The 27912-nt window shown below is 43.0% G+C and overlaps 1 protein-coding gene across 2 annotated transcripts; it reads left to right on the forward strand.

Moving 5' to 3' along the window:
- The first annotated feature begins 801 nt into the window (after positions 1–801).
- Positions 802–27912, forward strand: elk1 (ETS transcription factor ELK1). 2 transcript variants are annotated; one of them, XM_088081549.1, is made up of 12 exons: positions 802–1005; positions 1560–1883; positions 10735–10943; positions 11861–12046; positions 12159–12332; positions 12593–12739; positions 13036–13683; positions 13767–13905; positions 14437–14579; positions 15920–16003; positions 16256–16357; positions 20838–27912. In XM_088081549.1, the coding sequence occupies exons 2-12, from the start codon at positions 1859–1861 to the stop codon at positions 20934–20936; spliced, it is 1956 nt and encodes a 651-aa protein (XP_087937675.1). In that variant the 5' UTR covers positions 802–1005; positions 1560–1858; the 3' UTR covers positions 20937–27912. The 2 variants fall into 2 exon arrangements, with proteins under 2 accessions (XP_087937675.1, XP_087937674.1); XM_088081548.1 differs by having other exon boundaries at positions 802–1883.

Here is a 27912-nt window from a genome sequence, read left to right on the forward strand (position 1 = left end):
ATCTATATCTCTATATATTATTCATATTTTATTTTATTATATTATTTGTATTTATTATTCATTTATTTATTTTTTGTTCATCAGACAGCCTTTATTCTATACACCTGTTGGGTTGGTTGCCTTGCTCAGCGGCTCCGCGGCAGCGGGTTTTTGATTCGATGATGAACAGTGACGTATTGACGTCACCAAGCCGCGGCTTATAGGAACACGAGCGCGCGCGCTGCGTCAAGTTTCACACATTAAAAAACACCGGAACTCAAACAAAGAACGAAGAACGGCCTGCAAAAATAAAAGCGCAATTTTTCGTATTTTCAAAAGTTTTTAAAAATCTGTTTTTTGTTTTATACAGAATAATAATAATTTGTTTATGTACAAAATCAACAAAATGATCTGAAAGAACCTTTGAATCTAAATATGAAGCTCTGGACCGTGTAAACTTTTTTGTAAAATGAGTAAAGAAAAAACCTGCCAAAAACATCTGAAGAAAAAACATCCAAAATCCAAAAGTGTTAATAAAAATGTTAAAATAAACACCAATTTCTAAAAAGATTTATAAAAAAATGTTGCAGGATCTTTGGTGATTAGAAAAACATTTCTTGCCCATTTCATTTACTCTACAAATTTTTCGTGAGTTATTTTTTTCCATTACATTTTTTGGAGCAATTTTAGATAAAGCTAAAATTACAAAACAAAACAAACACAGCAAAACACAAACAAACAAACAAAAAAGTGCCTCCCCGGAGCCGTTTGGGCGTCTGGGCGTTTTATTTTGAAATCCCTCCCCGGATGTGTGTCGGTGTGAATGGCGGGAGCCTGACTGATTAAACTGGTGAGGAGGCGTCCGTCCAAACAGGAACAAACTGGGAAAACGTACCGGAGTGATGACTTCCACACACGGACTCTCCGGTCCGCCAAATTGCGAGCAAACTACCGGGCGGATCCTGCAAACTACTTTTCCCCGGTGTCGGAGGACTGCGGGCGGCCTGTGGTGAACTCCAGCCCGCAGTGAGCAGCGTCGTCCGGGGCGACGGAGGGAGGACCGCGGGGGGCTGGCACAGCAGTAGGCTAGGCTAGGCTAGGCTAGGCTAGGCTAGGCTAAGGATTAGCACGCTAGGCTAACAGCTTCAGCCTCCAGAAAACCTTAAACTTGGACAAACTTTATGTGAAAGACGTCGTTGGAGCGGCTGCTCCGGAAACATCCGACTAAATAAAAACGACAACATTTTGCCGTCAAAACAAAGCTGTTAGCCCGGCTGTGTTAGCATCGCTGGTTAGCGATGCTAAGTTAGCTGAGTAGCTCTCATGAGCGTTTGTAAACAGACCCAGGCTCTGACAGCGGGACAGAAAAACGGCTCACTCCATCCGCAGAAATAATAAACTTACATTTTTTGCTCGTATACATAAATTATCATTAGCATATTAATTAGCACTAAGTTCTGCTATGCTGAGGGCTGTGGACGCGCCTGTTGATGTCTGAAAGATAATTTTCTGCTTATGTCGGTGTGTTTTTATTGGACGCTGAGCTGAACTTTTAATTTATTCGGTCCGTGTGTTGGTAGCATGGAGGCCCGGGAGCCCGGCAGCAGCAGCAGCAGCAGCAGCAGCAGCAGCTCGGAGCGGTTACATAACGCCAGCAGGTCCAGGGAGAAGCTGCTGCACGTCGCCTCCTCCTCAGCCCGGCTCTGACAGCTGGACACCGCTCCGACACCCCCTGACCCCCCAGCAGACAGACAGACAGGCAGACAGACGGAGAGACAGACAGACAACACAACAACAAGAAGCACTCAGCAGCATGGAGGACATCTGAGCCTGCAGGGACACAGACAGCAGAGACACAACACGGGACATTTCACTGAGGATGGAGTCAAACCCGCTGATAAACGGTGAGAGATGCTGCTGATGGAGCTGCTGCATGCAGTGTTTACAATCCGCAGCTGTGTGTGTGTGTGTGTGTGTGTGTGTGTGCGCGCGCGCGCTGTGCAGTTTGGAGGGAAGCAGCAGTGTTGCAACAGGTGTGTATGAAAGCTACTGAGGCCTGCAGCAGCCTGCAGCTCTGTGTGTGTGTGTGTGTGAGAGAGAGAGAACCAATGTGAGGCTTACACCTTGAGAGAGGACATTTTGGAAAGTCCTAGGACAGTGATACTCAACTTAATGACTTAATGCCCTACAGGCCAAACCTGGCCCTCAGTAGTGAGGAAAGGTGGCCCCCAAATAATTTTCTAAAATTTAAAATTACCAAAATAAAGTGATTTGCACTGTGAATGTTTTTGTACTGTTAGTCTCCATAATGTGTCAGAGAGCATAAAACAGCATCAAAATAGAGCTTGTTAATAAAAACAAGAGCCAGTGGAGGATCCCCCACACCCCCGACAGAGGTCTTACATAAGACACTAATGTCCTCAAATACAAGAAACGTCCAGAAATCCAAGAAATGCCCTGAAATACTCTGAATTCCTATAAAATGTCCTAAAACTCTAAAAATGTCCTCAAATCCCAGACACACTAAAATCTGAAAAAGGTCCTAAAATCCTAAAAAGGTCCTAAAATCATTGAACATCCTGAAATATAAGAAATATCCTGAAATCCTACAAAATGTCCTAAAATCTCCCAAATGTCTTGAAACATGCACTGCTGCGACTGGCCCCTGGCCTCCCGTCATTTTCACCCTCGAGCAGAGTGAGTTGAGACTCCGTGTCGTCGGTCCTCACCTCGGGGTCAGGCCGTCAGAGGCCGGTTTGAGCGTTTAGACTTGGTGATGAGGTTCAGTTTTGGGGTTTGGGGACGCTTTATGTCACCGAGTGTCCTCACAAGTATAGCAGGACGCCGCTGGTATGCGTGTTGTTGAAGCAGGTTTAATCCTGAATGCCGAGTTGATTCGTGGTTGTTTTGACGCGGCGTGTAGGAACTTGCAGCCGGAGAGCTGGTCTCCACAGAGCAGGTAGCTTAGAGTCTGTCTGTCCTCACCTGAACCAGCTGCAGCCGCGGCGAGGGCGTGACCGCACACTGACAGCCAGTCCTCTAAAACTTATCATTTCTGTTTTATGTGTTTAGTTTCCTCAAATTACAGCTGCGACTAATTATTGTTTTCATTATCGATGAATGTGCCAATTATTTTCGTATTATGAGGTAAATTATTTAGTCTACAAAATGTGAAAAAAAACATCCGTCACAGTTGGAAACATGCTGAGACAATCTCTTTTATTTTGTCTGACCAACAGTCTGAAACCCAAAAATGATCACTTTATAATCCCCTAAAGCAGAACATCCTCACAGCTGGAACCAGTGAATGTTATTGTTTTGTAAGAAAAAATGACTTCAGTGATTAATTGTCTATCAACAGTTTAAGATTAATTTCCAGTCATTCAACTAATTGATTAATTGTTTTTTTCTCTGCCTTTAATGAAGCTACAGATCAGTATGTTCTGATCAGAAAGCTGTGTCACTGATTTGAAATAAACAAGTTAACACTTGAAAGCTGGATCAAAATTGGCCTTATTTTTTTCTAAAACAAGGAGAAAAAGGCAAAGACCAACTTGGCAAGAAATGTCCCAAAAATTTCAACAAATTAGTGGAAGGTGATGAAGAAAATTACCTAAAAATATTTTAAAAACAGGGGAGGATAATTAAAAAGAAACAAAGAGGAAAATGTTCAGAAAACTGTATTTGTAATTATAATAACTCTAAATTCAAATAAAAACACACACACATATTTTTTTCAGCACTTATTTTGGTGATTTTCTTTTTTTATTTTCTTTTTCTTTTTTATCATTATTCTGAAGTCTACATTACTCTGTATGTCAAAGCGCGTGTATGCCAAATATTATGCATTCAAGTCCACCTTGTAAACTCAGTAATCCATACTGAAATGAAGATTGTTTAAAACAGAAGATCATTTTAATTATTGGACACTAAAATCATAACAGTGTGCTGAATGTCTCTACAGAGGAAGACTTTTAAAATGCCAAGAAAAAAACTCAAAATGTTATCAGCAAACCTGATAATATTCTCATTCAACAGGTCCCCAATTCCCTTTGTTATCATTTTCAAGTTGTTTTAATACAGCATTTTATAATAATTAAATACTACATTAGATTAGATATAAAAAACAATAAAAACACAGCAAAATACAACAGTTTAAAAATAAAACCAAACAAATACATTCATCCATTAATTGCACATGCCCATAACAAATATTTCAGAACAAATATTTTATTACTATTATTAACACTTGAAACCGTTTCTTTAAACGGACATATGTGTAAAATGTCTCTCTTTTGAAAATAACTAAAATAAAGTGAGAATCTTCATCCAGTTGCTTTTTTTCCAGCATCATAGAAAAGCAAATGAACATGGTTTGATAACAGTGAATTTTCATGTCACAGTATTCTTTGAAACCCGAATGGTAAATGTCAAAAATATGAGCTACAATAAACAACACAATAAATACATTAAGAGATATAAGAAAAAGTGACGTGAACATTTGCATCTTATGTTAGATACATTTAAGAGTTCTGTTAGTAAGAATAAATTAGGATGCTGAAGAATATCGCTCAATCGAATAATTTCACCAAGTATTACTGTAGTTATTGCACGGCTAATAGCCACAGCTAATAGTCCCAGTTAAAGTGTAATTTTGTTCAGTCGTCCACTCAGTGACAGAGTTAAACTCATTAGTGATCAGCTGATAGGACTGTTGTACTTTAAACAAGTGAAAATGACGTCAGCGCCGACCGAACGAGCTGCTGACTGAATGTTTTCACTGATATCTGATCGTGTTGGTGCTTCTCAAATCAAAAGAGGAAAAAAAAAAACCCCAAAAAATATCAGCTGTGAGATTTAAAACATGTTAATATTCATCAGAAGACATCAATGAGAGGATGGTTATTGAGGTGAAGTGTTTCGGTCTCATTACAGACGTGATGCTGACTGTTATCATGGAGACAGGTCGAAGTCCGTGATGTAATATTCACATGTTGTCATGGCAACACTGACGCACTGATGTGAGTGTTGAATGGTGTTTATGAGATGTGACATGTTTCTGATGTGTGTCCATGATCGAGTCGTGTCAGCACTTTGAGCAGCATTACAGTAACATTACAGCAATATCATAGCAGTATTACGGTAGTATTGGTAGTTTTTTCAGTAGTATTACAGCAGTATTAGTAGTATGAGAGCACTATTGCAGCAGTATTAGTTGTATAACAGTAGTATTACAATAGTATTAAAGCAGTATTACAGTATTGTTAGTAGTATAACAGCAGTATTAGTCGTATTAGTAGTATAACAGCAGTATTACAGTAGTGTTAGTAGTATAATGACAGTGTTAGTCATATTAGTTATATAATAGCAGTATTACAGTAATATTAGTAGTATAACAGCAGTATTACAGTAGTATTAGTAGTATATCAGCAGTATCACGGTACTATTAGTAGTATAACAGCAGTATTACAGTAGTATTGGTAGTTTTTTCAGCAGCATTACAGCAGTATTAGTTGTATCACAGTAGTAGTTCAATAGTATTACAGCACTATTACAGTAGTATTAGTAAAATAACAGCAGTATTACAGTCGTATTAGTAGTATAACAGCAGTATCACAGTAGTATTAGTAGTATAACAGCAGTATCACAGTAGTATTAGTAGTATAACAGCAGTATCACAGTAGTATTAGTAGTATAACAGCAGTACCACAGTAGTATTAGTACTATAACAGCAGTATCACAGTAGTATTAGTAGTATAACAGCAGTAGTATTAGTAGTATAACAGCAGTATCACAGTAGTATTAGTAGTATAACAGCAGTATCACAGTTGTATTAGTTGTATAACAGCAGTATCACAGTAGTATTAGTAGTATAACAGCAGTATCACAGTTGTATTAGCAGTATAACAGCAGTATCACAGTAGTATTAGTAGTATAACAGCAGTATCACAGTTGTATTAGTAGTATAACAGCAGTATCACAGTAGTATTAGTAGTATAACAGCAGTATCACAGTTGTATTAGCAGTATAACAGCAGTATCACAGTAGTATTAGTAGTATAACAGCAGTATCACAGTAGTATTAGTAGTATAACAGCAGTATCACAGTAGTATTAGTAGTATAACAGCAGTATCACAGTTGTATTAGCAGTATAACAGCAGTATCACAGTAGTATTAGTAGTATAACAGCAGTATCACAGTTGTATTAGCAGTATAACAGCAGTATCACAGTAGTATTAGTAGTATAACAGCAGTATCACAGTAGTATTAGTAGTATAACAGCAGTATCACAGTAGTATTAGTAGTATAACAGCAGTATCACAGTAGTATTAGTAGTATAACAGCAGTATCACAGTAGTATTAGTAGTATAACAGCAGTATCACAGTTGTATTAGCAGTATAACAGCAGTATCACAGTAGTATTAGTAGTATAACAGCAGTATCACAGTTGTATTAGCAGTATAACAGCAGTATCACAGTAGTATTAGTAGTATAACAGCAGTATCACAGTTGTATTAGCAGTATAACAGCAGTATCACAGTAGTATTAGTAGTATAACAGCAGTATCACAGTTGTATTAGCAGTATAACAGCAGCATTACAGCAATTTGCCTCAACAGTATAACAGCAGTATTAGTTGTATAACAGTAGTATAAGTAGTAATGCAGTATGTTTCTGTCTTCTGGCTGCTGTTGACAGATGTGATTGAGCGACACACGGCTGGCAGGAAGCAGAGACGCCACAGAGGAAGAGGACGTGGTCAGGAAACCACACTCTTCTTCTGTGATGGAGAAAGTGGTTTAATTCTTCGGTGCTGTGTTTTTACCAGTTTAACCCTTTGGGACTGTTTGGGGCACTTATTTTTTTTTTACCCACTTTTAATTCTTCAACTTTTGTTAATACAACAAGTGGTTTGTTGTGCAAAATAAGAAAAATACTTCAATTTAAAAAAAGGTTTGTGATATTGTCAGAAATCATCATGTTGGCTGATTGTGATATTTTAAAGCCATTATCTGCTGATGCGGATGACGTATAGATATTTTCATGCATTCTTATAAACGATGTCTCCAAAGTAAAAAAAATAGTCAGCATGTGTTTTATCTAATAAGAAAGCTATAAAGATAAAGTTTCTTGATTGTTTTTTATTGTCCTTGTTGGCTACCAAAAATTTAATTTATATTTGCAATATTAAAACATGTATAAAATAAAATAAAAATCAATACTAATCAATACTGCTATAAAGTGACAGTGTTACTAAATAACTTAATGAAAAAATAGATAAATAAAAACAAAAAACAAATCATAAAACTATAAATAAATTAAACTAAAAATAAATAAATAAAATTCAAAAATAAAACAAGAAATTAATAAAACTAGAAAATAAATAAATAAAGTATCCTGTTGGTATGGATTAATTATTCGCCCTCTAGATCAGGGGATGTTGAACTATAATTAGTGAAACAGAAGTGGAGAAGCCGCGAACCTCCAGTTTTTGGATCAAGAAGTCCACTCCAGCTGTTGTTTTATTTAGAATGAATTTTGTTTGAATTTCTTGCATATGAAGTCAGTTTCAGGAATCAGAAACTAGATATTTGCACGAAACTGTGGTCCGGTTTCTCGTCTCCACTGTTGTTAATTTAGTTGCTGGTTGTTGTGGTCGGTTCCCAGTGTGAGCCGCACAGAGCGTCTCTGTGGAAGTCAACACACTGCCTTTTGTTGTAGAGACGCTCGGTGGACGCTGATAAGCTGCTGCTGCTGCATCCATACACACACACACACACACACACACACACACACAGAGGCTCTATCTGATGTGTGTGTGTGTGTGTTAACAGTCTTCATGTGTTCCTGTGTGTGATGAAGCTGCAGGTTGAGGTTTCCTCTGATCTGATACTGTCCTCACTGATGTTTGTCCTGATGTTTGTCCTGAAGTGTCTTCTGAAGTGAAGTGTCTCCTGAAGTGTCTCCTGAAGCCGGCACTGTGTGATGATTATTTCTGAGCAGCGGACAGATTCTTTGTTTCGGCACAAAGACAAACTGTCAGTCTGATGCAGGAGAACAAAGCCAGCTGTCGGCTCTGCAGATTGATTATTGAACGGGAACTAATTACAGCCATCAGTGTGATTCTAACAGTGATTTCTGTTTCTGTGGGTCAGTTGGTGCTGACAGTCAGATAAAACCTGACAGTGTGAGGCGTTCGCTGGCTCTCAGTATTTGTCTTTTCACTTAGTTGCTGCCTGTTATTCTTATTAACATTAATTTAACCCCTTAGGGACTGTCACGAACATGACTTGTATTATTTCTGGGTGTCATTCTGGGCTTTTGACTCTGAATTTGTCATTTTGACTATTTTCCACCTGATGAGGTCATTTTGACCATATTTGGCATATGGAGGAAATACATGCTATTTCCACTAGGTGACCTGTCACAGTCAATGTAGCTGCTGATCACTGACATATCCCAGACTGTCAGCAGCTACACTCACACACTGACATATCCCAGACTGTCAGCAGCTACACTCACACACTGACATATCCCAGACTGTCAGCAGCTACACTCACACACTGACATATCCCAGACTGTCAGCAGCTACACTCACACACTGACATATCCCAGACTGTCAGCAGCTACACTCACACACTGAGGAGGAGGAGACTCAACATCACTCATTTAAAAACATGGTGGCTTCATGACAAAAAAATTGTGTTTAAACAGTTAAAATTCTGAAAAGTAATGAATATTTGATATTTATGATTAGGACTGAAAAATTAAATTCTGAAAGTAGAAAATCATTTTAGTGAATAATATTTTTTAAAGCCTAATTTTGAAAAGTGCACGTTCTGTGCAGAGCAGTATGAGTGTGAGTAATATTAAAGGGGACCCTGAAGGGTTAAAAAGGTAAACAGCTGCGGCGCCTGGTGGCTCAGTGGGTACAGTGGTGCCCCATGTACGGAGGCTGTGTCCTTGCCGCAGCGGCCGCAGGTTTGAATCCGGCCTGAGCCCTTTACTGTCCCCCCCCTCTCTCCCCCTCTCTCCCCCCTTCATGTCCTGTCAGTCTTTAAAAGAAGAAACAGGTGAGCAGCTGCTGCAGAGTTTGATCCGGTTTGATCCTGTCGGAGGTGGAACAGCTGATGTGTGGTAGGAATAGCTCTAGAAAAGAGGCGTGGTGTAATGTTAGATTATGTTGCGACCGTTAAACACGGGCGCCAGTTTATCACCGGAAGTCGTGCCCGTGACTGACGTGAGGAATCGTGGGAGCTGGGAATAATTTGGATAGAAACTGATGAAAAGGTGAAGCGTAAATCAAAGCCGTGTTCTTGTGGCTCCCGAATGAAGCGGCACGGCCGCGGCCTGTCGCAGGGCGGCAGGAAGTGCCTTTGAGCAGGGCGACAGCGCCCTCCACGTCCCTCTGTCTGTCTCTCGCCCGCCGTCCCGCTCCCCTGGTTACCATTGATGAAAGGTCTCTCACCATGGCGATGGTTTCCAAGCTGCTTGATAGGTTTGTTGTGTAACAGGTCAGCCAATGGTAATGAGGCTCATTTGCATGGCTGACTGGCGTCGCCATCGTCTGCTCAGAGCCGACCTTCTCAGGAGAGGCGCCGTCCACACGCTGCTTTCACGCTCTCTGTCTGTCTCTGTCTGTGTCTGTGTCTGTGTCTGTGTCTCTGTCTCTGTCTCTGTCTCTGTCTGTGTCTGTGTCTGTGTCTGTGTCTGTCTGTCTGTGTCTCTGTCTGTGTCTTTATCTCTGTCTGTGTCTCTGTCTGTGTCTCTGTCTCTGTCTGTGTCTGTGTCTCTGTCTGTGTCTCTGTCTCTGTCTCTGTCTGTGTCTGTGTCTCTCTCTGTGTCTCTGTCTGTGTCTCTGTCTGTGTCTCTGTCTGTGTCTCTGTCTCTGTCTGTGTCTCTGTCTGTGTCTCTGTCTGTGTCTGTGTCTGTGTCTCTGTCTGTGTCTCTGTCTGTGTCTCTGTCTCTGTCTGTGTCTCTGTCTGTGTCTCTGTCTGTGCCTGTGTCTCTGTGTGTGTCTCTGTCTGTGTCTGTGTCTCTGTGTGTGTCTGTGTCTGTGTCTCTGTCTCTGTCTGTGTCTCTGTGTGTGTCTGTGTCTCTGTCTCTGTCTCTGTCTCTGTCTCTGTCTGTGTCTCTGTCTGTGTCTGTGTCTCTGTCTGTGTCTCTGTCTGTGTCTCTGTCTCTGTCTGTGTCTGTGTCTCTGTCTCTGTCTGTGTCTCTGTCTGTGTCTCTGTCTCTGTCTGTGTCTGTGTCTCTGTCTCTGTCTCTGTCTGTGTCTGTGTCTCTGTCTGTGTCTCTGTCTCTGTCTGTGTCTGTGTCTGTGTCTCTGTCTCTGTCTGTGTCTCTGTCTCTGTCTCTGTCTCTGTCTCTGTCTCTGTCTGTGTCTCTGTCTCTGTCTCTGTCTCTGTCTTATTGTGTCGATCAAACTGAACGTTGTTCTGATGGTCGGCTCATCTTAACCCTTTCAGACCTGAGTCGTCCTGCAGACTGATTTTCTTGATTGATTTCTTTGATTGTCTTGTGCGTTGGGTTCAGTTTCACGGAGACGTGGATCTCAAACTTTGGTCCGACTTCAGGCGTGACGTGTGCAGACTGTGATGACATCACCTACAGTGAATAATCGCACAGTTTAAGAATGAAAACGCTCGATTTCTCACACAAACACGGAGGAAAGGCAGAGAGTAGTAATATAAGACAAATTAAACTTTTGATACCGAAACTGTGTCCGTCTGTGTGTCTCTGTCCGTCCCCTCAGCCATGGACCCGTCCATCACGCTGTGGCAGTTCCTGCTCCACCTGCTGGAGGACCAGCGGCAGCGTCACCTGATCTCCTGGACAGGTGAGGACGGAGAGTTCAAGCTGCTGGACGCCGAGGAGGTCGCACGCCTGTGGGGGCTCCGCAAGAACAAGCACAACATGAACTACGACAAGCTGAGCCGAGCGCTCAGGTACTACTACGACAAGGTAAGAGTACTACGACAAGGTAATACTACTACAAGGTACTACTACTATGATAAGGTAATACTACTACGACAAGGTAAGAGTACTACGACAAGGTAATATTACTACAAGGTAATACTACTACGATAAGGTACTACTACTACGATAAGGTAATACTACTGCAATAAGGTAATACTACTGCGATAAGGTACTACTACTGCGACAAGGTGCTCGAGAAGAAGAAAAAAAAAACATCCAAAAAAGCCAAGCTGCTTCTCTTCCAGTGCTTGGTCTTTAGTCCTTTTATTTATTAATGTATACATTTACTTCTTTATTGATGTATTTATTTAAGTAATTTTTTATACAGTTTTTATTTATTGATGTGTTTATTTATGTTATTAATAATGTATTTGTTAAAAGTAATTATTGTTAGATTTATTTACTTATTTATTGATGTATTCATTTACATAGTTATTTATGAGGAGCATATCAAATTATTAATTGATGTATTTATTTAGGTTATCATTGATAAAGTTTTTTACTTATTGATTGGCTTATTCAATTACTTATTTCGTGATTTCTATTTTTTTTTTTTTAAGATTTTTTGGGGGTTATGCCCTTTTTTTGATAATGGAATGACATGCAGCAAAGGGCTGAGGCCGGAATCGAACCCGCGACAGCTGCAACAAGAGCCTAGCCTCTGTACACGGGGCGACCGTTCTATCAACTGAGCTACTGGGCACGCCGATGTATTCATTTATTGATGTTTTTATTTACTAATTTAGTGATACATTTATTTACTGACCTACTGACATGTTTATTTACTTATGTATTTATTTACTGATGTATCAATATATTTGTTTACTTATTTACTGATGTATTAATGTATTTATTTATTGATGTATTAATGTATTTCTGAACTGATTGATTTCTTGTTTCAGAACATCATAAAGAAGGTGAGCGGTCAGAAGTTTGTGTATAAGTTTGTCAGTCAGCCCGACCCCTCGCTGTCTGACGGTCTGCGTACAGGAGAGGACGCCCAGCGCAGGGAGACCGCCGACCCCAACAGCCAATCGAAAGGCCTCGGGGGCGTGGCCTCAAACTGTCCGTCAAAGGGCTTACCCCAGGTACACTTTGACTTTCTCACTCTGTGTCGATCCCTGCAGGACGAGGACACGCTGTGATATTAATGTGAATAAACCCACCGACTGATGGATTGATTTCTGTATTGATCCTCAGCGTTCGTCACCCAGCGGCCCGCAGAAAAGCTCCCGAAACGACTACATGAAGTCGGGCCTCTACTCCACCTTCACCATCCAATCCCTGCAGGCCTCACCCAACCCACGGCCAATCAAAACAGAGCTGCTCATACAGCAAGACTCCGCCCCCAAGGTCGATCGCACGCCCAGAGAGGTAAAAGGGAGTGTGTGTGTGTGTGTGTGTGTGTGTGTGTGTGTGTGTGTGTGTGTGTGTGTGTCAGTAGTCTCTCCTCCTCATGCTCCTCTCTCTCTCTCTCTCTCTCTCTCTCTCTCTCTCTCTCTCTCTCTCTCTCTCTCTCTCTCTCTCTCTCTCTCTCTCTCCTTCTCCTCATCTCTCTCTGTCTCTCCTCCTCCTCATGCTCCTCCTCCTCCCTCGCTCTCTCTCCTTCTCCTCCTCTTCCTGCTCCTCCTCAGGTCTGTGTGTTATCAGAGTCTAAGTCCTCCCCGTCAGTAGGAGGAGGTGTCGACTCCTCTCTGCAGGTGATCGTCACTCAGCCGTCTCCGTGTCCGACTCCGGCTCTCAGCCCCCAGATACCAGCCAGCAGCGCCAGCCAATCACAGGTCAGTGTCAGGCCCCGCCCCCCACTGTCCCAGTGACAGACGGGTCTTAAACTGGTTTTAAATATTGGTCATAAACTTGTTTTAAAATGGTCTTAAACCGATATTAAATTGATCTTAAACTGGTCTTAAACTGGTTTTAAACTTATCTTAAACTGGTCTTAAACTGGTTTTAAACTTATCTTAAACTGGTCTTAAATTTATCTTAAACTGGTCTTAAACTGGTTTTAAACTTATCTTAAACTGGTCTTAAACTGGCCTGATGTCGTGTGTTGAGTCGGTGTGTCTCTCCTCCCCAGAATCCTCCTGCTCCTCCTCTCAGTGACCCCCCTCAGATTTATCTCACCAGCGTCAGCGACCCATCCTCTCTCACCCCCCTCATCCCCCTGGCTCCTGTGGGGGGGGGCGTCAGTCCTGTGCCTCCTCCCCACGTGTCCATGGGCCCCCAGGGGCCTCCGCAGGACGACTGCGGGGGAGTCACCAACCCGGCCAGCTTCCCTCCTCACCCCCATGCTGCTCCTCCTCACCCCCATGTTGCTCCTCCTCACCCCCACGTTGCTCCTCCTCATCCCCAAGCTGCTCCTCCTCACCCCCATGTTGCTCCTCTTCACCCCCACACTGCTCCTTCTCACCCCCACACTACTCCTTCTCACCCCCACGCTGCGCCTTCTCACCCTCACACTGCTCCTCACCCGACTCACCCTCCACCGGTCTTCGTCATCATCAACCCCCCTCCCACCCATCAGCATCAGCATCAGCAGCAGCAGCAGCAGCAGCAGCAGCAGCAGCAGCAGCAGCAGCAGCAGGCAGCCATGACAGCTCCTCCTCCCTCTGCTCCTCCCCCCGCTCGTCCTCCTCCTCCCCCCATCGTCATCAAGGAGGAGAACCTGCCGTCGGAGGAGGAGCTGCTGCAGATGGTGTCTCTGGAGGAGAAACACGTGGAGCAGGTGAGGAGGAGGAGATAAAGGAAGGTTTCTGCTGAGTCATGGTTCAGACTGATGACTCATGACGTCTCCCTGCTCCTCCTCAGGTCCCTCAGCTGGTCTGTGGCCCCGGGGATCCAGAGCCTCCCCTCACCATCGTGGAGAGCCCTCCTCCTCCCTGCTTGGAGCCGGGGGTCGGAGGTCAGCAGCTTGCAGAGGAGGGCGAGGCCAAGGACACGCTCACAGGTAACAGTCTCCACAGCAGAGATACTCAACTGACGGCCCTGGTGGCCCCCCAACAATTTTTTTTCTTCACAGTAAAAATAAAGTGATTGACACTTTGAAACGGCATCAAAATCGAGCCCCCAGACTCCCAACAGAGGTCCTAGCTAAGACACCGATGTCCCAAAATCCAAGAAATGTCCGAAAATCTGAGAAAGGCAGGTGGTTACAGAGTTAATACTTTGTGTTTACACTCTTCTTTGTCTCTCAGAAACCTGAAGGAAAATGTGTTTTATTCTGGAGAGCCCACATTTATTCCCAGTTCTGACGTAGAAACGGTCTTATCTTCCGAATACCTGAGAATCAGCACAGAAACACATCGAGATAAAGACGAGTTTTTATATATCAGAACAAATAAAGTTTGTGATCCGATCAGTTTTATTTCAGCTGACACTGAGTCATATTCCCAAAATATTCCCTGATCCGTCCTGATGCTGATTTCTTTCAACCTTTTTCTCTGATAACAAACAGCAGTTTCACGTGTCTCTCCGTCAGAGTCCTCCGTCCCTCCAGTGACCTCCTCCTCAGCGGTGACCTCTCCGGTGACCTCGGACGCCGTTCCTCCCAAACCAAAGAAGCCGCGGGGCCTGGAGCTGCCCTCCTCCCCCTCCCTCCCCCCCGGCCTCTCCCTGGATAAGGTCTGCAGCCGCTCTCGCTGTTCTCACTGTAGAAACAGACTTATCATATTAACCACCTCTCTGTCACCGATCAATCGGTAACCTCTAAACTCCACCGGGTCCGTCAGCGTGGCGTTATGGCCACATCACGGCCTCCAGAGCCCATCATGGACTTTCCAGACGATGCTGGTGATTCCACCGGGCGTCTCGGAGCGTCTCAGACGTAGCTCGCCGCTCTGCTCCGCGGAGACTACGCGCAGAGTCTTATTTTTGTTGGAGGCGGACAGTAGCTGCATGAGAGCGATTATACCGGGCTGGAAGACAAGCAGCGGTGCATTCAGTTAAATTTTCAAAATAAAACGCCCTGCACGAACTCGAAATCACGTTTGACTGAACTAAAACATAACATCAACAGCAGCTGCTCCTTCTCCTCCCAGCAGCCCTCTGAACTCAGAGGAATGAAGGAATAACTGCTCCTCCTCCAGCCACTGAGCAGGAAACAAACAGAACGTCGATCATAATTAACAACGGCGCTCTATTTTTAACAAAAACACCGATCAAATCTAAACTGGACTTTAACTGGATTTACTTGAAACACGGCCATAATTCTTTGATCTAATTGGTTCCTGGCTGGACTGTCGACCTCAGCACAACAAAATGGGTAAAAACATCAATAAACAGAATTTAAAGGGACAGAAGAAAGCATTTATATATGGAGCCCAATCAGCCATGGTAGAATCACAGAAATCAGTGATACATGAGCACAAAATCAGTGAAACATGAGCACAAAATCAGTGAAACATGAACACAAAATCAGTGAAACATGAACACAAAATCAGTGAAACACAAGCACAAAATCAGTGAAACACGAACACAAAAATCAATGAAACATGAGCACAAAATCAGTGAAACATGAACACAAAATCAGTGAAACACGAGCACAAAATCAGTGAAACATGAACACAAAATCACAAAATCAGTGAAACATGAACACAAAATCACAAAATCAGTGAAACATGAACACAAAATCAGTGAAACATGAGCACAAAATCAGTGAAACATGAACACAAAATCACAAAATCAGTGAAACATGAACACAAAATCACAAAATCAGTGAAACATGAACACAAAATCAGTGAAACATGAGCACAAAATCAGTGAAACATGATGCTCCGGTCTGAAGCGCTGCCGATGGGATATAGAGCCGTGTGGCAGGTGGAGCAAAATAGCGTCGCAGAGGTATCGTCGTCAACACGCTTGCGGTGGATTTGAGACGTAACAGTTTGTCAAAACTTTGATGAGATTGGAGGATCGAGCTTTACCTGTAACAGCTGTGACATCATATCCTGTTTCCTCTGCAGGTGAATGCAGCTGTTAACAGTTTATTGGCTCCTGGATCAGCGACCAACACGCTCACACCGACTGTCATCACCTCCCATGCTCTGGTACACACTCACTCACCTGTGTGTGTGTGTGTGTGTGTGTGTGTGTGTGTGTGTGTGTGTGTGTGTGTGTGTGCGTGCGTGCGTGCGTGCGTGCGTGCGTGCGTGCGTGCGTGCGTGCGTGCGTGCGTGCGTGCGTGCGTGCGTGCGTGCGTGTGAGAAAGTGTGAGAGAGAGAGAGAGAGAGAGACATAAAAATGAGCTTTGCAGTGTTTGTTCTTTTGTTCTTATAACGTTTTGGTGTGTGTGTGTGCAGACTCCGGTCCTGTTGACTCCCAGTCCTCTTCCATCCACCATCCACTTCTGGAGCACGCTGAGTCCCATCGCTCCTCGGTCTCCGGCCAAACTCTCCTTCCAGGTAATAGACCGAGCCGCTGCACATCTCACTGAGGACAGCAGGTTTGATTCAAACTGAGTAAATGAATCAATCTTTATTTCAAACATGGAAAAACAACAACGACTATATAAAATCTATACATAAATCTCAATAAAGAAATACTCCAGCCACTTAAACTTGAATATCACGTATGTGTGTATTCTTGCGCCTGTAACTCGTTTAACTGTCTGTACTAACGCAGCCACACCTTCTCCATTTAAACCTAATTTGTGTTTATTTTTTAAAAACAACACAAATATGACATGATAAAAACTGTTGTGGTTTTTTTTCACAATAAAAGCCACAGTAAAAACGGGAGGAATTTTAATGTGAAACATCTGCAGGAAGTGTCTGTTACTGTCTGTAAAAAGTATCACCAGTAAATATGGAAATGAAAGTTAACCCCTGCTCTGCTGTGTGCCGTTACGCACGACCATATTTTTCCACGCTGCGTCTGACGTTTCTGTAGTTTCCTTTTTTTGCGTGCTGATTACGATCTGGCACCTTTTTATAAAGTCCTGACCTCACCTGCCTGCTGCACTGAGGATGTCCCAAAACACGATCACACATGACAAATAATTCAAAATAAAAAAGAAGAAAATTCAGATTCAGGCAGTCCAAGATTACTGCCAGATCATTCTTTACAGTACTTTTTTTTTTTTTTTTTTAATTCTGCATGTTTCCTTTGAAAAATGGGAGAATAAATACAGACTGTATTCATATTTTGGGATTCTTTAAAGTTCCCACATTGTTATGTTATCATCCAAAAAGATCAAGTAGACTTTTGGTTTTAAGACTGACTCTGAATCAGCACTTTTTATTCTAATGAAACTCCTCACATCTCCACGCGCACATTCACACACACACACACACACACACACACACACACACACACACACACTGTGCACTGCATGTACCTGTACCTGATCCAGGACGCACACGCACATGCACGCGCACACACACATGCACACACACACACACACACACACACACACACACACACACACAGAGCTGGCGTCTCTGCAGGTTTCTGGCTCGGTTTTCTCTCCATCTGTTTTCTGATAACTGAAAATTATTAAAGGTTCAGTTCACTCGAATCATAAACAACATCTCCTTCATTAAGTCAACTCTCTACTGTTTTATTTGGGTTCAATCTTCAAATCAGAATTTCAACACCAAATTTAATGTGTCCAGATTTTAAAGTTTCTGTGTTGCAGAACAGAAACCTGACGTTAGAAACTGATCAGCACTGTTTTTAGTGAGAACTGCTGTCTAACACAGAAAAATCCCAAATAAACAGCTGTTTGTGTGACATTCAGGAGCTGGTGTCAGTGTGGACGTCACAGCTCCGAAACAGAGTCCCCCAAAGCAGACAGAGCCGGCTCAAAAGTCCCATTAAAGCCCTCAACACCACAGAGGCTCAGTATCTATTATTGTATTTATTTCTTTGCTTTCTTTGTTTGTACAGCATCTTTCACACAAGAAATGCAGCCCAACATGCTTTACAGAAAACAAAATTACACGCACCAAGTGCTTTACACGAAGACATGATCAGAATAGAAAACACAGATATAGCTATTCCTATAGGCGGCGTGTATATATATATATATATATTTCTTTATTTGTATTTTATTGTTATATTTTACTGTGTATTTATTATTGTTTTAATACTGCAGACATTGAAGTCCAAGGCAAATTTCACACTCGGACAGTAAAATCTATCTATTGTAATCTAAATTTAATCTGTTATAAATCTCATAATAATCAGCTGATTTAGTGTCAGTTATCAGCAGTTTGTGATATTTGCTGCAGTGAATAATTTTCTTCCTCTGATGAGAATACAGACTGCTTCTTCTTGTTTTCTAAGGGAGGGTGTGTGTGTGTGTGTGTGTGTGTGTGTGTGTGTGTGTGTGTGTGTGTGTGTGTGTGTGTGTGTGTGTGTGTGTGTGTGTGTGTGTTAGTTGTAACACTTTGTCGCCTCCCTCTGGTTCAGCTGAGAAATACAGGATGGGACCACATTCTTCTTCTTCTTCTTATTATTATTATTATCATTATTATGATATAATTTTGCACATGTAGTTTTATGATGATTTGTTGTAACGCAGAAAATGAATTAAAGATTTTCATTCCCACACAAAATTCACGTCCATATTCTGACAAGTGAGACAAACTTTTAGGGCTGCACCTATCAATTATTTTTTAATCTATCGATTATTTTTTCAATTAATTATTTTTTTATTACTCAATTAATATAACAACGAATTTACTGAAAATAACATTTTAAAACTTGTTACACACTGCAGGGCATTATTCCCCAACAAAAACCAGCCCAGACTTAACTGCTAATCTGTGTTTGACAGTCTGATATAAAGTCTCTCCAAAATAAAACTAATGCGAGCTTGTTCCACTCAAGTCAAAGGAATGTAGTGTAATCTACATTTAACAATCCAACAGGAGTAACAAAAGTTCCTCTTTCAGTAACAAACCTCAAATCTAGCAGCACAACAAAACATCTGACAGTAAAATTACTGCAGTTTGAATAACACTCAAACTTTTCTCTAACAGAAATAATTATAACTCGTCCGTTCTTTCTGCATCACAACAGTCCAGCCTGAACTGCCTTAAGGCGCACCGCTGCCTGCTGATGTGACTGCTGTGTTTTCATATTTATAAGCACGTTCCTCTCATTTATGAAGTTATACAAGCTCCTGCACAGCTGACAACCGCATCCTGTCAATGTTTCAAAATAAAATACATTATGTCAGCAGCTGATGGCGTTCTGTCCACAGAGACGCAGTCAGGGGGCTTTTGTTCTGAAAGGGAAGCAAGGAAGTCGAGGTAAAACAAACATCTTAGTTTTTCCTCATCTCTGTGACAGAGAGACTAAACTGCAGTATAAAGCGGTACAGAGTCAACTAACGCGAAAAAAACGGCGAGCCACCGTTTCTGTGGATGTTCTGCAGCTGACGCGCGGCTCAGACGCGCCTGACAGGCGCTGCTCAGGGGTGCAGCGTGCGCGCTCTAACCTGATGACATGAGCGCTGAAACAAAAACAACACACTCAGCGCCGCTCACGCTCTCATGACGCGCGTGGTGTGAAACGGTGTCTGTTTCAGACACTTTGGTGCTGTGAGGAGAAGCTGCGCTCTGTTTGTCTGTCTCACTGCGCTGCTGTCAGACCATCGGCTCTTAGATCCGCCGTGATGAAATGCTGTGGCTGTCAAACACTCAGCTGTTCTACAGTCAAGTCGTGTCGTCTCTGACCAAAACATAAAGTTCTGTCGAGGAAATTATTATGAAGTTGTTTGTGAAGTTCAGAACTGCAAAATGAGTTTAACCCTTCAGGGCCCACATAAATATCACACTCGTATGGCTCTGCTCACAAAATGCAACTTCCCAAATCAGTATTATACATCAACATGATTTTATAACGAACATCAGTCCTAATCATAAATTTCAAATATTCAGTCATTTCAAGAATTTTAACCCTTTCAATTTCAGGGTTTCGTTATGATGCCACTATGTTTTTAGAAGAAAAAAAATGAATTAATGAATTCTGCACACAAAATTCACTTTTCAAAATCAAGTTGTAAAAAATATCATGCATTAATATAACTGTCTGCTTTCAATGATTGTTTTTTAACCAACATCAGTCCTAATCATAAATATCAAATCATCATTCATTTTCAGAATTTTAACCCTTTAAATGTCAGTTTTCTTTCATGATGCCACAATGTTTTTAGATGAGAAATTACAAAACTGAATGATGTTGAGTGTCCTCCTCCTCAGTGTGTGAGTGTAGCTGCTGACAGTCTGGGATATGTCAGTGTGTGAGTGTAGCTGCTGACAGTCTGGGATATGTCAGTGATCAGCAGCTACATTGACTGTGACAGGTCACCTAGTGGAAATAACATGTATTTCCTCCATATGCCAAATATGGTCAAAATGACCTCATCAGGTGGAAAATAGTCAAAATGACAAATTCAGAGTCAAAAGCCCAGAATGACACCCAGAAATAATACAAGTCCTGTTTTTCTGCTCTGATGGCTGTGGGATCAAAAATGTCAGTTTGAATGGGTTTCAATGGAGCATTTTTGGACCTGAACAGTCTGAATGTAACTATTTAGTTTCCACAGTGTATTTTAGACTTATTGTAGGAGCTGAGCTGCAAATTCACTGATTACACTCAAATACACAATCTGGACTACATTTAGGACACATGCATCAACACACACACAGTTATCACAACAGGAAGAAGAAAAGAGACTAAAATGAGACAAACTGTCCCCAAAGGGTTAATAACAAACAGGCACTGAGGGGTTAAAGCAGGGCTTCCCTGAGGGAGTGACGATGATTTGGAGAATGGGGGTCAGAAGTGTAAAGACTTGGTGCAGTCCTTGAATCATGTGATATTTTGTGGTCCAGCCCTGAAATTTAACCCTTCGTCTCCGTCTCTCTCCAGTTTCCCACTAACGGCAGTAACCAGATCCACATCCCGGCTCTGAGCGTCGACGGCCTCTCCACCCCCGTGGTCCTCTCCCCCGGCCCCCAGAAGCCCTGAGCTCCGGGGGACACCTGGATCTGAACTCTGCACAAACCAGGAGCCAGCGGGTTTCTGGGCTCTGTCTCCTGTCTGGTAAGACTGGGAGATTTTGATGGTTTTTGGGGACCTTTCACTGGTGGAATATTCACAGCTGGAGGTCCGTCGTCAGGACCGGACTGAAGTCCCAGTTTGGTGAACTGGAGCCGCCGAAGCGCCTGAATCCGGTGCTGGTAGATTCTTGTAGAGCTGCAGGTGGATGTCTGGGCTTCATCCTTCTTTAATACTCGTTTCTCTCAGAGGTTTCGTAGCGGCGCTTGGGCATCGTGACGGAAAACGGGACGCTTCTTTTGACTCGAAGCCGACAGAACAGAAACCGGACGTGACGACAGACGAGGTGGAGGGATTTCTCTTCTTCTTCTACTGAGGGCTGCAAACCATCGGCGCCACTTTGGGATAAAGATAGTTTTTGAAGTGTGAGAGCGTCGGCGTGCACACACAAAGATTCAGTTTATTTTGAGATAAAACGGAGAAAAGCAGCGAACATTGATTTAATATTGACGGACCGAGGAGCCAAAGCCTCGTTAAGGTTCAGAGGAAACTCCAGGAGACGCAGATTTAAAGCACATCTTCTTTTCGTGGTCTGTTTTTTAAGCCGTGGTTATTTATTTCTGGCTCCGCCCCGTAGAGGGCGCGCTTGATGTGATGACTCCCACACGACTTTAATTTACTCTCTGCTGGCTCCCCTCAGACTTTAAGGGTCGTTTAAGGGTTTTTGCTTTGCTCTTATTGGCTGCTTTTTTTAAGGGCCCCGCCTTTCTCCAGTTATGCATGGCCTGTTATTTGACTGAACTCCTCAGCATCATTTTAGAACTGACCAATCAGAGAGGAGCGATGACGGTGATGATGACGATGATGACGGTAATGATGATGATGATGATGATGGTGATGGTGATGGTGATGATGATGATGATGACAGTGATGATGATGATGATGATGATGATGATGATGACAGTGATGATGATGATGATGATGATGATGATGATGATGATGACGACGACGGTGATGATGATGATGATGATGATGATGATGACGACGACGGTGATGATGATGATGGTGATGATGATAATGATGATGGTGGTGGTGATGACGGCGCCGAGCTGCAGGCGCTCAGTCTTTACACAGCCGGGTGATTCCTCTGTCGGTCCGTGTGACCGGTTGTGTATTTCTCCTGCAGGAGTCACATTCCTGACGGAGGTTTTATTGATCAATAACTGCTGATCGTGTGAGTTTCATTCCAGATGTGACGCAGATGTTTGTGAGCAGCTCTGATGAATGTTTGGACTCGTGCTGTTGTAGCTCTGCAGTGATGTTGCCACAAGTTTTCACGTCAACGGTCGATTCGGGTTTGTTCTGCGACCTGAAGGTTTCGTTAAAAGATGCTCCCGAGCGTCTGCGTTTCAGCCGCGCTTTGACTCCGACGGCGACTCTGTGACGTCAGCGGCGTCTTCTGTCAAAGTGACGCTTTTTATCTTTCCGACTTCAGTCAGACCGGAAGTCATCGTTCCAAATTAGAGCCCAAATCCAAAATGGCAGGTCCTGGTACCTGTTCATAAATAAGTAAACATCAGGTTCTGCTGCTGGTTCCTAAACATATTAACCCTTGAATCTGGCAAACAAACACTGCAGTACACACTCTAAGTACACACAGTTCTCAGATACACGAGCGTGCACGACACAACACACACAAAAAGAGCAAATCAAGGCAGAGATAAAGCATGTGGGAATTTATTAAACTAAATTACTTAATTTTATTTTATTCTAAACATTTTAAATCCTGTTTAAATATTTTTGAAGCAAAACAAAGCATTCATTAACCTCTTAGAGACCGTTTGTCTCATTTTAGTCTCTTTTCTTCTTCCTGTTGTGATAACTGTGTGTGTGTTGATGCATGTGTCCTAAATGTAGTCCAGATTGTGTATTTGAGTGTAATCAGTGAATTTGCAGCTCAGCTCCTACAATAAGTCTAAAATACACTGTGGAAACTAAATAGTTACATTCAGACTGTTCAGGTCCAAAAATGCTCCATTGAAACCCATTCAAACTGACATTTTTGATCCCACAGCCATCAGAGCAGAAAAACAGGACTTGTATTATTTCTGGGTGTCATTCTGGGCTTTTGACTCTGAATTTGTCATTTTTAAGTCTAAAAACATGATGGCGTCATGACAGAAACTAGGAAGTATGAGATCTAACGTAGCGCGCAGACCTGCTGTCAGCCGTCACAGCCGGAGGTGGTCAGAAGTGTGTCGACCTGCTGCGGACAGTTAGTGCAGCTGATTTACCTGAGGTGCACCCGCGAGGTGCTCTGACCGATCGCAGCCCGTCCTGACGGCTGATCTGAGCGGCTCGTCAGCTCAGCGTCACTGAAGATGTTTGAAACTTGTGGCGACATCGACGTCTGCGGAGACGCCCGAAAAACAGCTGCAGTTCCTACAAAACAAAGTTCCTGTGTTCAAAGGGACGTTTTTCAAAAAACAAAAGACTGTTGTTATTGTTATTGTTGTTGTTGTTGTTGTTGTTGTTGTTGTTGTTGTTTATGATGATGCCAGCTGAGCTCTGTGGTTGCCACGGTAACCTGACCCGACTGTTGTTGCTGACCTGCAGGTTGTTGTTGTTGTTGCTGCGGAGCATCTGAAGCTCCTCCCTGTGATGACGCTGTTAACATGTTGCTACGCTTCTGTGTGTGACGACGAGGCTGCACACACACACACACACACACACACACACACACACACAGCTGCACCGTCAGGAACTGAGTGAAGCTGATTTTGTTGTTTATTAGTTTCAATAAGTAAAAAAACATATTTAATATTTGTAGCACGCTGCAAAAAGTCAAAACAAGCCAAATCTAAAGCTCTTTGCTGTTTTATTTGGTTCAAACATGCAGGAGCGCCTGCACCTGCTCAGCGTTTCAGACGCCGCGTGCTGCACGGGGTTAAATTAAAAGCGTTCAGTGAGTCCAGGATGTCGTTTTGTCGAGACTAGATTTGAAAATCCAACAATAATTTCTGTTTTTACAGTTTGTGGTTTTGATTAATGGTATAAGAAGGCACATTTTCGATAAAAATCAACAACAAATTTTAAAGTTTTTTTTTCTTTTCTTTTTTTAATAGCGGGAGAAAATAGACAAAAATGGACAAAAAAATTTGGAGGGGGGCAAAATGTTTTAAAGAATAAAATTGGCCGAAATTGTTTTTCTTAAAAATCACCAAAATTGTTAAAAGAAACAAAAATGGCCCAATTCTGCAGTTAAAAAACCCCAAAACAGCCATTTGGACTTGTCTGCCCCTCCCTGAAGCCCCCCCATAAATAACAAACAGTCCCTAAATACATTAAATTAGATATTCAGTAAATATTCAGTTCTAACCCTGCTCCGAGTTCTTTAAATAATATATATTTAAAAAGCTGTTATATTGTTGTTATATTGTCGTGAAAAAGAGCCCATAAGGAGGTCATTTCAGACAGCGTTTGGTTTTTTTCCTGGAAAAGTCCTGGAAAAATCCTGGAAAATTCCTGGTCCCTGATAATACAGCTGCTGTCTGAATTAGATTGTTTTCCGATAAAATTTTATTTATTAGGTCCATTATCACAAATCACAGTTTGCCTCAGAGTGCTTTGCAGCAGACAACCTCCCCAAACCTCCCCAAACCTCCCCAAACCTTCCCAAACCTTCCCAAACCTCCCCAAACCTCCCCAAACCTTCCCAAACCTTCCCAAACCTCCCCAAACCTTCCCAAACCTCCCCAAACCTCCCCAAACCTCCGTGTTTGAATGTTGAAGTTGGAGGCTGATCGGCTGATCGGCTGATCGGCGACAGTCAGTGACGACACCTGTTAATTGAAATAAATGATAGATTTATGTTATAAATATATAAACGATGTAAAAGTCTGCCGCCGTGTTTAAGCGGCGGTCGGCCTCGGTTCCTGACGGTGACGTTTCCCAGCCTCGGCGGTGCCGTGAACGCAGCACCAAGCCATCGTGTTCGACTGTTCTCTTTTACAGCATGACTCTATTTTTCTATCCCCGTGTTTCTATTGTGTCGAAAGAGCGACGAAGCCTTAACGAGTTCAGAGACGCATCTTCATTGATTTTTAAAGAGAAATCCTCCACGTGATGAAGATGATGATGAAGATGAAGATGATGAAGATGAAAATAAGCCATTTCTAAAGAGCTGACCTTTGGACGAAGGTTTGGAGTCCGACATCTTTCAACGTTTCTCTCACCAGCAGAACACGAGAATGTTTTTATATCGATGAGTGACAGCGCTGCATTATGGGAAATGTTCGAGGCCACACGAGGACACTGTAAAAAATAACGTGCCACTTAAAACAAGAACGTCAACGTCACAAAAGATTTATTTTATTATTATTATTTTATTATATCTGTGTCTCTCTGTCTCTGTCTCTGTCTCTGTCCCTGTCTCTGTCCCTGTCCCTCTCTTTGTCTCTCTGTCTCTTTGTCTCTGTCTCTGTCTCTGTCCCCCTCTCTGTCTCTGTCTCTCTGTCTCTGTCTGTCTCTGTCCCTCTCTCTGTCTCTGTCTCTGTCCCCCTCTCTGTCTCTGTCCCTCTCTCTGTCTCTGTCCCTCTCTCTGTCTCTGTCTCTCTGTCTCTGTCTGTCTCTGTCCCTCTCTCTGTCTCTCTGTCTCTGTCTCTCTGTCTCTGTCTCTGTCCCTCTCTCTGTCTCTGTCTCTCTGTCTCTCTGTCTCTGTCTCTCTGTCTCTGTCTCTGTCTCTGTCCCCCTCTCTGTCTCTGTCTCTCTGTCTCTGTCTCTGTCCCCCTCTCTTTGTCTCTCTGTCTCTGTCTCTGTCCCTGTCCCTCTCTTTGTCTCTCTGTCTCTGTCCCCCTCTCTGTCTCTGTCTCTCTGTCTCTGTCTCTGTCTCTGTCCCCCTCTCTTTGTTTCTCTGTCTCTGTCTCTGTCCCCCTCTCTGTCTCTCTCTCTCTGTCTCTGTCCCTCTCTCTGTCTCTGTCTCTGTCCCCCTCTCTGTCTCTGTCCCTCTCTCTGTCTCTCTGTCTCTGTCCCTCTCTCTGTCTCTCTGTCTCTGTCTCTCTGTCTCTGTCTCTGTCTGTCTCTGTCCCTCTCTCTGTCTCTGTCTCTGTCCCCCTCTCTGTCTCTGTCCCTCTCTCTGTCTCTGTCTCTCTGTCTCTGTCTCTGTCTCTGTCTCTCTGTCTCTGTCCCTCTCTCTGTCTCCCTCTCTCTGTCTCTCTGTCTCTGTCTCTCTGTCTCTGTCTCTGTCTCTCTGTCTCTGTCTCTGTCTCTGTCTCCCTCTCTCTGTCCCTCTCTCTGTCTCTCTGTCTCTGTCTCTCTGTCTCTGTCTCTCTGTCTCTGTCTCTGTCTCTCTGTCTCTGTCTCTCTGTCTCTGTCTCTGTCTCTGTCTCTGTCTCTCTCTGTCTCTGTCTCTGTCTGTCTCTCTGTCTCTGTCTCTGTCTCTGTCTCTCTGTCTCTGTCCCTCTCTCTGTCTCTGTCTCTGTCTCTCTGTCTCTGTCTCTCTGTCTCTGTCTCTCTGTCTCTGTCCCTCTCTCTGTCTCTCTGTCTCTGTCTCTCTGTCTCTGTCCCTCTCTCTGTCTCTCTGTCTCTGTCTCTCTGTCTCTGTCTCTGTCTCTCTGTCTCTGTCCCTCTCTCTGTCTCTCTGTCTCTGTCTCTCTGTCTCTGTCCCTCTCTCTGTCTCTCTGTCTCTGTCTCTCTGTCTCTGTCTCTGTCTCTCTGTCTCTGTCTCTGTCTCTCTGTCTCTGTCTCTCTGTCTCTGTCTCTCTGTCTCTGTCTCTCTGTCTCTGTCCCTCTCTCTGTCTCTGTCTCTGTCTCTCTGTCTCTGTCTCTGAAGACGATCATCGTGTTTCTTTCATTCTCTGACGTTTCTGTTCATTTGAATAAAAGTTGTTGTAATTTTGGAGCTTTCTGTCTGATCAGCTGCGTCTGCAGACGACTGAATTCATGATTCTGAATTAAACTGATTCAAAGTTTGAATTTGTCTGCAGAGATCAACGCTGAAGCTCTCTGATTGGACCATTCTTACAGGTGTAGGAAGTGACCTTTGACCTCCTTAACTCTGTCTCATAACAACGTGGATAAATTCACATGGCCAAAAGTACGTGGACACGGCTGTCACTTCACCAAATGACGTAACGTAGCTCTGATGTGCAAGCCGACGTTTTGTTTTACCATCAGGTACTTTTTTGGGTTTTTTTGTTAACTTGTAAGGGAAAAAAAGCCGAAAAGTTTAGATGGTCGATTCAGAGAATTTTTACTCTTTAACATTTGCCTCAAAGTCCTGGAAAAGTCCTTGAAAAGTTTTGAAATGTTCTTCATGACCCCTGACTTAATGAACAGATGATGGAGTGTCCACATACTTTTGGCCATGTGTTTTTTGTATGTAAACACTGTCCCTGATGTTTCCAACAGTCCCATGATGCTTTGCAGTAGGACGGAGTCAGACAGGAAGCTCCTGCAGACAGGTGTGTCCCATGATGCTTTGCAGCAGGTGAAAACAGGTGTGTCCCATGATGCTTTGCGGCAGGTGAAGACAGGTGTGTCCCATGATGCTTTGCAGCAGGTGATTTTCTGTACATAGATATAAGCTGAACATACAGATCTATATATTCTGTGCAGCCGAGGCGTGTTACTGACGTGTTGTTTCCGTGGCCTGTCGTCGCTGTCAGATCCTGCGTGGCCCCGCCCCTCCTCGGCCGTGATTGGTCGAGGGGTTTATTGATGTGAAAGGGGCGGGGCCTGCGGTTATTTTTCTGAGACAGAGATTTAACGTGTCACACGTGTCATTTACTGGAAAATATTGAAAAGAAAAACTATTTTTTATGGACTCGACTTTAGTTTCTGTTTCAGTGTGAAAGTTCTGAAGATGATTCCTCTTGTTTTCTACAACAAACACACACACACACACACACACACACACGTAAAACAATAAAACTATATTGTTCTGTAA

The sequence above is a fragment of the Plectropomus leopardus genome, chromosome 9, assembly GCF_026936395.1.
Source record: "Plectropomus leopardus strain MGB_pleo_1.0 chromosome 9, ASM2693639v1, whole genome shotgun sequence".
Classification (NCBI taxonomy): Eukaryota; Metazoa; Chordata; class Actinopteri; order Perciformes; family Serranidae; genus Plectropomus; species Plectropomus leopardus.